At 48.6% G+C, this 12014-nt stretch overlaps 1 protein-coding gene across 4 annotated transcripts in view; it reads left to right on the top strand.

Moving 5' to 3' along the window:
• DOCK1 (dedicator of cytokinesis 1) overlaps nucleotides 1–12014 on the top strand; it is a 528588-nt gene that overhangs the window by 62042 nt on the left and 454532 nt on the right. For all 4 annotated transcript variants that reach the window (XM_058698108.1, XM_058698107.1, XM_058698106.1 and 1 more), the window contains exons 2-4: nucleotides 1735–1818; nucleotides 8671–8711; nucleotides 11757–11812. In XM_058698108.1, the coding sequence (XP_058554091.1) occupies nucleotides 1735–1818; nucleotides 8671–8711; nucleotides 11757–11812 (181 nt within the window). The remainder of the gene's footprint in view (nucleotides 1–1734; nucleotides 1819–8670; nucleotides 8712–11756; nucleotides 11813–12014) is intronic.

Consider the following 12014-nt stretch of genomic DNA (forward strand, 5'->3'; position numbering starts at 1 on the left):
TTTTGTGCCAAAACCATACTGTTTTGATATTACAGTTTTGCAGTATAGTTTGAAATCTGGGTACTTTGTACTTCTTTCCATATGCTTTCTTTCTTCTTCTTCCTTTTTTTTTTCTTTTTTTTTTGGAGAGTGGGCTTTGTACTTTTTGTGTCTTTAACACTTTCTAATAGCCTTTTTCCACTGTGATAGTTACCTTCACCTCATCATGCTGGAGCAAAATTGTGGTCTGCATTTAATGGTATGACTTTTTTAGGTGCTTCTCTAAGAGAAATAGGAACTGCTGAATGTTCACATGAACAACGGTTTCAGAGATTTGTTGAGTATCACTACTTTTAAGAATTTCTTCTTAATGTTGAACATATTTTTGCCTGTTTAATTGTAACATAACTTTTTGGCTCAATATCAACATTGGTTATATAATAATTAAAAAAATCAGTCTAGCGGGACACCTGGGTGGCTCAGTCGGTTGGGCATCTGACTTCAGCTCGAGTCATGATCTCTTGGCTGGTGGATTCGAGCCCCACATCAGGCTCTGTGCTGACAGCTTGGAGCCCAGAGCCTGATTTGGATTCTGTGTCTCCCTTTCTCTCTGCCCCTCCCCCGCTAGTGCTCTGTCTCTCTCTGTCTCTCTCTCTCTGTCTCTCAAAAATAAACATTAAACAAAAAATCAGCTTGGTTTCTAAAGAATATTCAGTCCATGTGTAATTGATTCATAGTTAGGAAATAATTATTTAATTAAAATATCTATTAATGGAAATATAGACAGTATATCAAGTGATAATTAAAATGATAATTAAAATATTCTTCCTCTTGCAAACATTCAGCCATAAAAGGGAATAAAGTTCTGATACATGGGATAGTATGCATGAGCCTTAAAACATTCTGTTGAAGAAGCCAGATAGGAAAAGGACAGTATTGTTTGATTCTATTTATTTATTTATTTATTTATTTATTTTTAAATGTTATTTATTTTTGAGTGAGAAAGAGAACGCGAGTGAGGGAGGGGCAGAGAGAGACGGAGACAGAGGATCAGAAGCGAGCTCTGTGCTGAGAGCGCAGAGCCTGATGTGGGGCTCGAACCCATAAACCGTGAGATCATGACTGGCGCTGAAGTCAGACGCCCAACCGACTGAGTCACCCAGGCGCCCCTGGTTGATCCCATGTATGAGGCAGGTGGAGTAGTCACGCTTCTGAGGGATGGAGAAGGACCACAGGTTCTCAGGGGCTCGGGGGAGGGGGAACGCGGACATACCGCTTACCAGGTATGGAGTTTGTGTTTGGAGCCACGGAGAGGTTGTGGATGTTGCTGGTGGTGATGATTGTGCGGCACCGCGGACGCCGCCGTCGCCCTTGTATCGGAACTTACAAGTGGTCAAAACGGCAGATTTCACATCCTCCTTCTTGACCGTGTTAGTGTGGGTGTATTTCTGGGCTGTCTACAGTGTTCTGTCGATCTGTGTGTCTGTTTTTGTGCCACTGCCACACTGCGTTGATCACTAGAGATTTGTAGGACCACACTAAGAAAAATCGCTTACGGTTGCGAGGGGTTACGGGTTTCTGCTACTTGACGACTCTTTATATTTGTCTCTTGAAAGAAAAGGCTACTTTTGAGGCTGTCAGGGAGGATGATCCAGGCACGGACTGGATGCGTTTCAACATGAAAAACAAGCAGGAACAAGGCAGCAAAGTCCCTTCTACCTCTGCTGATATCTTCTTATCCCTTTTTCTTCACAGCTTTTTATAACTACGATGCCAGGGGAGCGGATGAACTTTCTCTACAAATAGGAGACACTGTGCACATCTTAGAAACATATGAAGGTGCGTATGCTTCTGGTGTCTTTTCTCCTTCCGTTTTAGGCAACTAGCACACTTTTTCAGTGTTTCCAAAATATGTGTCAACACGAGTCTTTCTCATACGATCGCTTTTCTTGCATGATGGATGCCATTTCAGGTGAGGGTAGTCATGAGGCTATTTGTTACTTAAATGATACTTTATTACAATGAGCCCAAAACTAAAAATTCTGAATTTTAGACTCTAAAGTTTTCTGGGGAAATAGCTGTTTTCATTAAAAACAACAGAACCCTTTGTTTCCTTTTTTGCAAATGTATATAAATCTTGACTATGAATAACTGACCACTTGAAAAAATAATGGAAAGAAATATTTAAGATATTTTAGCGTTTAAGTGATTGTTTTGATGTATTTGATGTATCCGGTAAGACTTCTTCTGTTCTCATTTAGATTTGTTAGCAACATCCTCAAAGGAACCAAGATTGTTTTTTTTTCTTTGACCCTGTTTTCTTAGAGGTGACTGGAGTTTGTCACAGCTCTGTGGGACATGGTCCAGTGAAGCAATCATTACCCAATAGATTAGAAATCCCGTAAATGTACTTTTGTGACAGTGGTTCTTAAATGTCTTTGATTTTTCACACAGTTGTTTTTTTTTTTTTTTTTTTTTTTTTAATGTTTATTTACTTTGAGGAGAGAGAGAGACAGAGTGCAAGCAGGGGAGGTGCAGAAAGAGAGAGGGAGACACAGAATCTGGAGCAGGCTCCAAGCTCTGAGCTGTCAGCACAGAGCCGGATGCGGGGCTCGAACTCACAGACCGCGAGATCATGACCTGAACCGAGGTCGGAGGCTCAACCTACTGAGCCACCCAGGCGCCCCACACACAGTTGTTTTTTGTCTTTAGTGTCATGCATATCATTAGAAGCCCCCCCCCCCCCCCCCGCCCCCCCGGCCTTGTTCTGAGGTTACTGTCACACAGAAGGGGAGCAACGATGGCCCGGACGTCTGAAACTCCTCAGATCTGGACGTTTTTGTAAAATTGTGTTTTAGCATTGGTGGCTTTATTTCCTGCTTGAAGGGGCGACTCCCGTAGAGCAGATGAATGAAAAGAACTGATTAAAATCGATCATTTCAATAGAAAAATTGCTTTTAGATTGGGTTTAGCTAAACCCTTCCAGTAGGAGGTGGGGGTAAGAGAGGAGATTGAAGTCACCCGGTCGTAATCGGTGAACTGGGCTTCACACTCCGTTCAGGAAATCACTTTGCACAAGAGCGAAGCAGACGTGAGCCTCTGTGCGCCAGGCAGGCTGTGGCTTGCTGCAGTGTTCCTCCCAGGCCGCTAGGAATACCCCCGAGGCCATGTCCCTGGTTTGCCCTTGGGACTCACGTGGACTTAGAATTCTAGTCCCTTTGCGTCTTTAAGCCTAAAATCGTCCTGGTAGGGGAAAGAAAAAATCAGCTTTAGTGTCGTCTGCCCGGAAGCAGAAGTAACTGTGAAAACAGACCGTGTCCTTAAGTGAATGAGTAGTTGTGATGGTGCCTTCTGCTTGTTTTCAGTTTTTATAGCTGACAGTCGGATTGCCGTATCTGCTCTCGGTGTCTATTGCCAGTGTTGGAGAGGAAGCAGAGAGAAATTAAGTAGAGGTTAGGGATCAAACCTCTCATCTCAGACACTTTCCTCATCTGAAGGCAAAAGTGCTCTTACATCTTTTTTATGTTTGACCCCGCTCAGTTGAAGTTGAAATCCTGGTTAATAAACTCTGGGCGATGACGTCATTCCTAAAGAGATAGCAATTTCCGGTCAGTCCGGGCACGCAGAGACTGCTACCTCTTGTTCTTTGCTTCATAAGAAGAATGGACTCTTCCAACAGTGGGATCCTATGACGAGCCAGCGATCCTTGCTGTACATTTGACTTAAAAAAAAAAAAAATTGGCTAGCAGGCATCGTGGTAAAGGATTCTTCAGTGAGCATTCAGTTTCTGGGCTAGTCAGTCTTCCAGATTCTGATTAAAATGCTCCAATCTTTGTAAAGACCCTTTCACACAAAACAAATTCCTTTTCCGTGACAACTGTCGTTTTGGTTTCAATCAGAATCTGATCAGAGAAATGCTTCTGGTTAAGTACTTTTGGCTTTGGGAAACTTGGTGTCTTTGTTCATCAAATAAAAATGGAATAATTGTTTTTCTGTTCTTCCCATTTGTTCTGTGTAAGTTTCACGGATCGTATTTGAGTTCGGCATTTTTTTTTTCTTTCCTCCTCTCCCTTCCTACATTTCCTCTAAGAAAATGTATTTCTGTTTGTCAAATTTAATTTTCTTTTTCTGTGTGATCCTTTTCAGGATATGATGTGGATTTCTGCAGAGAATATACATTCTAGATGATCACTGTTTATAGTAAGGTTCAAAGAACAAATTTACTTTAAGTTGCGGTTAATTTCTCTCTCTCGGGCTCATGAGGGCCTGGAGCTTAGAGCAAAGAAAAAGCAGTTTACAGGTCACTGTGCAGGTGGAAGGAACTTGGGGGGTTCATTGAAGGCATGCCCCTGCCTTTAAGCAGTGCCCAGGCTCAACCAGACTGGAGAGGTGAGCCACGGTCCCGTGTTTATTAATTGATTCTCCGGTGAACGGTCCTGCCACCTGCTCATTTCCATGTGGCTCTTGGGGGCTGGAGGCTGTACTCCAGGGAGGTTGCAGGCTGTGTACAAAGATTAGGAGATTATTCTTTTGTTTAAACCACTATCCTGGAACTGAATATATTCAAATTTTTACAGGGGTAATAATATATTTTCTCCCCAAATACACATGAGTTCCTTTTTGGGCCATCAGCATGTGTCCGTCGAAGGCCTTGTGAGACAGTGGGAGTTTCCTGGGGCCTTTATAGCAAAGTACCACACACCGGGTGGCTTAAACAGACAGCAGAGGTGTGTTCTCTCCCAGGGCTGGAGGCTGGTAGTCCGAGATCAGGATGTGCGCTGCGCTGGTTCCTTTTGAGGGCTGTGAGGGAGAAGCTATTCTGTGCATCTCCCCGGCTTCTGTGGTTTGCCTATAGTCTTTGGTGTTCTTAGACCGTAGACGAAACACTCTGGTTTCTGCTTCGTCTTCACACGGCAGCGTCTTGTGTGTGTCTCTGTCTGCTTCTCCTTTTGATAAGGACGCCAGGGCCCGGTATAATGAAATCATTTTAACTCGATCATTTGCAAAGACCTTATTTCCAGATAAGGTCACATTTATGAATAGAGTTAGGACTTCAGCATCTATTTTGAGGGACACAGTTTAACCCGTGGCAGACTGGAGAAGGCAGTCACGTTGCTAAGGCTCTCGTCTCATAGAAGACCACTGAGCCGTCCAGCCCAGCCTCCACTCAGCAGACATCCTTTGCAAGTTGTCCCAGGCGACCGGCCGCCTGGCTCTGGCCCAGTGGCCGAGCGCCGTAGCTGTGGTTACCATCTTCCGGGGGATGATTATTTTGTGCGCTGAGATTTCGGCCGCAGGGCTGACTGTGCCCCCATGCAGCGGGACGCCGGTTGGTGCTTTCTCCAGAATGCCCGTTGTGCATGTGGATGCTGACCATGCAGACGCGATTTGGTCACATCTGGGTTTTGACTCTCTTGTGCAGCACTCGGGGCAGGTCACCATACACCTGACATAAGTGAATGTCCTGTCCATCTTCGGGCAGCTACTTAAACACTGGGCCGATCCCAGAACCTTGGTGACGGTGGTTCTCACCTGCCCACCCTTGATGAAACTCCAGCTTCTTCCGCATGTATGTTCTGTCTTTGATGCTGGTGGCTTCTCAGGGCACAGTGAAGGCACCTTTCCCCATGCTGCTCTGCCTAGCACCCCTTCTCCCTCCTCCATCTGACTGGCCATGGGGCGTCCTTGAAGACTCAACCCGAGCACATCCTGCCTGGGCAAAAGCTCCCTCCTGTCTGCCTCCCACCTCCTTTGTTCTGGCTGGTACCGTCCCGTCTCGGCACCACCCCTGGACTTGAGTGAATGTGTTCCTCCTGTTGTTCTGCTGGGAACACTGTGTGGTGCTTGCTGGCTCGGCTGCCATTTTCCTGTGCTGGACTGTGTGCTCCCTGAGATTAGGGGCTGAGTCTTGCCCATATTTGCCTGTCTCTTAGGTGGGTGTCTCTTGTTTGAAGCAGGTTGGTTGACTCCACGGAGAGGAGACCACTCGTGAGCTCTGCCTGGGAGAAATTTATCAGCCCGTTACTACTACTGGCCCTGGACCTCCTGCTCCTGATTCTCTTATATCTCCTCCCTTCCTTGAAAAAAGACTTTGCAGGGATATCTTCTCTCCTTCAAGCTACAGTCTCTGTCCTGCAACACGGTGTGGCCCCTGATTCCCTTAGGAGGTCTTCCGATTTGCGAGCTCACGCACGTCAGAAGTTCGGTCTCCTCTCTTTCTGTATTTTGCTCTGTCTAGTGTGGTCTCTGGCACATACATAGTGTGTGGGCTCAGTTGGTTGAAGGAATAATGTATGCAAATAATCTGGGGAGGAAGATGATAGGTTTTCATTTTGCTTAGGAAGGCAGTTAAGAAACTGTTACCAGCTATTGTTTCAACGTTAAAAAAAGACAAGACTCCCTACATTTTATCCCCATGGCTCACCCCTTTCTTCCCCTCTTCCCGTGGAAAACCCTTTCACCATGTTTGAAGTGGATGTTCCTGTTCTTGTCCTGTTTGGCATGCATGTACTTTTCATGTATATAAATGTGAACATAGCTCTCATTCTGTTCTTTACTTTTTTACCCAGCGCTACATTTTAAGACGCACACCTGTTTATTTTTAGCGTTCTGTTTAGTTCACAGCTCCCACTGCTGTGTGTGCGCTCCCCGTGTTTTACCGACAGCCTTCCCAGCTCTGGGCACTCAGATCCCCTCCACTGACACCACCCCACATCACGCTGGATGGGTATCCTGCATCTGTCCCGCTGGTGTGCACGGGCGGGTGTGCGCGTGTCTTTCCCAGGGACGCCTTCCCAGGTGGTAGTTGTCGGTTGCAGGCCGTGGGGACAGATGCTTTGGAGAAGTAGAGAAGGTTGCTCCCCTTCAGTTCCTGTAGGCTGTACTCTTCCCCACGGTGCCCAGGGCTGCCCATATCGTGCAGCATAACAATTTTTACCTCTAAAGTTTGGGCAGTAAAATTGTGTCCGATTATTATGAAGTTTGAGCCTCTCTTCGCTCAGGGGTAAGTCCTTGGACTTCTTCTATACACTGTGGTTAAGCGCTGCTCTGTTCTGCTTAGTTTCTGTGTTTTTCCTGTCATTTTATAGTATTTTCCTTATATGTTCTGGGGCATTTACCCCTTGTCAGTTTCAGAAAAAGAAAGGGCATGTTAATAATGAAAATATGAAGGCTACAATGAAAGGGTGGAGGCCCGTCCTTAAAGTTGAACCAATAGAGCCTTTCTTCGGTTCTAGACGCAGGCTGCTGACTGCATCGACCGCCCCTCTTTTTCCATTTCACTGTGTGTGAACGCTGCCCTCAACAGGCACAGGTTCTGAACCTCCATGCAGCGACCAGTGAGGTAGACAGTACGGCTTTCTGGAGACAGTCCCGCACATGTGCGGCGGAAATCTGGACACTTTGTGTCTGCTGTGTCCCCAGTCCATCTGGTGAGTCCCTTTGTCAAGAAAGCAAAGCGGTCACCACTAGGTCTTAGCAAATCCTTTGCAAGGATCCTGGGAATGTCTATCTCTGGTTGCGAGTGCTTAGAAAGCATCTGTTGTTAATCCCTTGAGGACTTTGCTCATTTCCACCCCATCACTTTCTGGTCTGTGATCTTCTTCCTTGCCTCTGGTTGGTAATATGCTTGCTGTTGGGTAAGAGGGTGCCGTCATTGTGGCAATATTCTGAGCTAGCTCAGACATCACTAGTTTCTGAGCTTTGATTTCTGATACTGTGTAAGAGCCCATTATTTGGTTATTGTCTGGAAACTTACGGGATAACTCTCTGCGGGCTCCCGTGATTCTCTGACCGGGTCCTTTTGCCCCAGTGGGGCAGAGTTGGAATTTGAGTTTGGATTTACTTTCCCTGAGCAACATGGCCAGAGTGACTTCAGAGCCTTTGAGGTAAGCAGATACCCACGGACGTCGTGCGAAGTGGGGCTGTTGGGAGGCTGGAGACTGGCTGTGGACACCGAGGCATCCGCAGGGACCATTTCCACCTCGGCTTGAGCGGAGGTGCCAAGGGTGTGGTCAGGGCTGTGCTGCCTTCGAAAGGGCTCTTCTGTTTGTACCCGGTGCTGACAGTCCTAGTGTGCCCGTCTTTGGCTTCCGTGGGAACTGGAGTCAAGGCCAAACCCCAGGGGCTGGGTGGGCCCTTGTTCCCGGGCCTGGCGCTTCCGGTTGGGGGCTGAGTCTTTGCCCCAGACGTACGTTGTGAGATCACGGCTGCTTCAGGGCACAGTGTCTCCGGATGGAGGAAGTTAACGCTCAATAGGTTCTCTGTTATGGGCAGTTCTTGATCTGAGGATGCTGGTTTGTGCACTTGGCTGTGACCCTTGTCCAAATCAGGGAGAGGAAGCAATGGGGAGGTGTATACCCAAGGAGCCTGCTCAGGGATGAGTGGTTAAAGGGATGATTTTTCCTCATGGGACTGTGCTGCTTAACCCCAAAGTGATAGCCTCGAGGTCTCGAGTGACAGATGAAGATGAAAAGAGCTGGCGGTGTGTTCGGGAAGGTCACCAGCCTGGCGACTTTGAGACGCGCCCTCGGGAGCCTTCCGGTATATTTCCACGGTGTTGGGATTATTGGATTCTTGTGGCAAACTGATTTCCCTGCTTCTGCCAAGTAACGAATCCCATATGACGGGAGCGTATCGTCAGGGTCCTAGGATGTCTCCTTGTTCTAACTATTTCAACTTTTGTTTGTTTAGGGTGGTACAGAGGTTACACCTTGAGAAAAAAGTCTAAGAAGGTAAGTCGTCTTTCTGAAACCCCGTGCATGTCTCTTCATACATCACCCGGTGAGAGGAAATCAATCCTACCCCTTTTGTGTCCACAAGTTTTCCTTCTATATCTTTCTCTGAGCTGAAAAAATGTGTGGGCTGAAACGCGGGCTACCCTGAATTGTTTGCCTTTCGAACAACACGCACTTATAGAAACGCTGGCTTCATTTCCGTGATGGCATCGCTGGGCTGAGGCGCAGTGCTGACCTCCTGTCACGAAGGGCAGAATCCTCTCTTCTGGGTGGAATGTTGCACCCTGTTGAAGCACAGGAAGGTGCACTAGAGTGATCTGGGTGTAATGACTTCAGAAAGAAAAAAACACTGCCTATAGTCGTCAGTCTTACGTTATCCGTGATGACAACAGGCTTGCAAAGCTCACGCATGCTTGCTTGCCTCTTGCGTGTGACTCTTCTTAAACTGCATCGGGCGCTCGCCAGAGAGAGCTTCTGTGTCCCAGGGCAGTCTGCTCGCGTGGCAGTGTGAGCTTCTGAAGCGAAGACGGGCCATCACACCCCGATCCTGGTGGTGGACGCCCCCGCACGCAGTTCTCTTGTGGCTTTTCCATTCTTAGCTTCACAACACCTAATTACGGCCCTTCTGTTTTATTCCGAGTTTGAAATCCCATCCATTCTAAGCTATGATTAGGCCCTGCCCACGTTAACGTACACACTTTAACATCTACTTACGCTTGGCAGATGGCTCATTTCACTTCTGTTTCTTAACTTTGCCTCTCATTATCTCCTAACTGGGCTGGGCTCCTCCAGCGGTCCTGAGCCCGTAACTAAGGCTTTCCAAGTCCAGCGGCTCGAGCAGGGAAATTCCTGCTCTGCTTCCCCTAGAGACCCTGCAGACAGGCCATGCTGGACAGTGGGGAGCTGTTCGTCCTTAGTAGCAGTGACTCGGGAAGGGCCCGGGTTGAGGACAGCAGGGCTGGCCTCCTCTGGCGTAGATAGTACTGTTGGTGAGGCCAGGCTGCAGACAGGAGCAGGGACCTCCTACCCCGTCCTGCCAGACTCAGACGGGGCTGCGTGTCTCACACACCCAGTGACCTGGTGCCTTGACGTTTGAACATGGCGGGTTCGAAGCGGGTGGATGGTGGGATAGATTTCCCAGGGAAACTTGATCGCCCTCCTACAATCCAGAGAATATTCCTACAGATGAAACTCTAGTTTCATGTGAGAAAGCCACAGCCGAGGACTTTGTGATACCGAGTTGGGGTTCTTGGGATCATGGGCCACCGTCTCCCTCCACAGCCACACAACAGGGGTGAAGCTCCCTCTGCCATGTGCTGGGCAGGCCCCAGGCAAGCTGTTCCCTTTCCCTTGATGCTTATTTGGTGTTGGGTACCACCTTCGCCAGTGCTTCCCATCCCCCAGTGCCTTCCTGAACTGCTGTCCTTCCTGCCCTTCTCTGGGGTGCCCCGACCTTTACAGCTCGTTGCTACAGGAGAGCTGGGCAGGGCTGTGTTTAGTTTTCCATCTAAAATCCTCACTGGAAGATGAGGCGGTTGCAAGATAATGGGATTTCGTGGGTCCCTCCCAGCAGTGCGGAGAAGGGACTTGGCCCCTAGCAATCCTGACTCCTAAGTGTTCTGGAAGCATCCTTTGTATAGTTGTTTACACAGGTGTAGATCGTTCGGGCTGGATTAGAACGACCCCTGCTGCGCAGTTTGCTCATTTCAAGCCTCTGCGTGTGTCCCCTCTGTACCTTCTGCTCCTTCCGGCGGGGGGGCTCTGTGGTGCCCGAGACCAGGTTTATGGAGACTGAGGGCTATCATTGCCTGTGGACACGGGCGAGGCTGCCTTGTTATTTTTCTCCCTCCATCCGACAGCACATGCTGACATCATGTGTGCTCTTGGAGGCATCCTGGGATTTGGGGGTGTCCTGAATGGCTGGGGCCTGGAGGAGGGGCCCTCCAGTCCTCCTCGTCGCTCGGCCACTGTCTTTCTGCCGGACTGCTCCCCTCCCTGTGATAATTCTTCTTTTTGTGCAACTCGGTGCCTTTCCTAATAGGCGGGAGGAACGCGAATCAGTGGTAGCCATGCCCCTCCCAAACACGATTAGTAGTTGTGGTTTCTGGTTCTCCCGTGTAAATCCTTGCGGGCCAGATGCCAGGGAAACACGATCCTGCTCACACGGCAGGTGCCTGGAAACCGCCAGTGCCGCTGAGTGGATTACTGATGTGCCCGCTAGATCTAGTGCAGGAACCCTGACGAGCTGTGCTGTGCTGCCCCGCGCCCCCGCGCCCCCGCACCTCCAGCCCCATTGCTCCCTTTCGGGTGCTCACTTCTGCCTCACACCAGTGAGGGAGCTGTTTCGCTTGCTCAGACGCGCGGCCGACGTCTTGGTAAAGCTCCTGGCATTTCACCGACTGCGCTTAACAGTGAACTTCCCGAACAACTTCCCCTCACGCACCATCCTGCTAGGCGCGTGCCGTGCTTTGCGGATGCGGGGCGCGGTGTTAACAGAAACCGTGTCTAGCGGTCGTGTGGATCGGGCGAAATTCGTCCGCTGTCTGTATTTTCTCTGTTTGAAGGTTGATGGGAAATCCGTGGGTCAGGTAAGCAGGCCTGCATGCATACGTGATGACCGATGGTGGAAACCAACTTTTGACGGCAGCGTTAGCTTTTTGAAGGAAGGAACTGTCAGAGACCGTCATCGGAGATTGTTTTTAGGCATCGCTTGGCTCTGGATCTGCCCGCGTCGAGGGCAGCGGTGGACGCGAGGAGCGACCTATAGAGAAGACACAGGAAAGGCCTGTGGAATTTTTTCCCTGCAGACAGTTCGCTTCTGTTTTCTTCTGAGACACCTGCAGCCTCAGTGAAACACAGGCAGACTGAGTTTATGCCTCCTGTTTGCCTCGCTGTGTTGTACGTGAGATTTACCGTGAGACTCGCAGAATTTGCGTTATCCAGCCATGCCTGCCTCCACCCTTTCAGGATAGTTGTTTGATTTTCAGTTGGTATTCATGTTGATAATAAAAACTACTGTTTTTTTTTTTTCCTCCCCCAAAGGGTATATTTCCTGCTTCGTATATTCATCTTAAAGAAGCCATAGTTGAAGGCAAAGGGTGAGTCTGGTCTTGATGTTCGAGCAAAGAAATGCTTGTACTTGGCTTTGCTGCTTATCCAAATGGCAGTGCCTGTAGGGGGGTGGGGGGTGAATGTGGGTGTGAGTAACCGTGATGGGATGAGAGTTTTGGAGAGAGGGAGGGAACTTGGGGTGGTTTTGGACCTTTGAAAAGTCTGAAGTCAGCACTGTACCTGCAGTCA

Source organism: Neofelis nebulosa, chromosome 13 (genome assembly GCF_028018385.1).
Source record: "Neofelis nebulosa isolate mNeoNeb1 chromosome 13, mNeoNeb1.pri, whole genome shotgun sequence".
In the NCBI taxonomy this organism is placed as follows: Eukaryota; Metazoa; Chordata; class Mammalia; order Carnivora; family Felidae; genus Neofelis; species Neofelis nebulosa.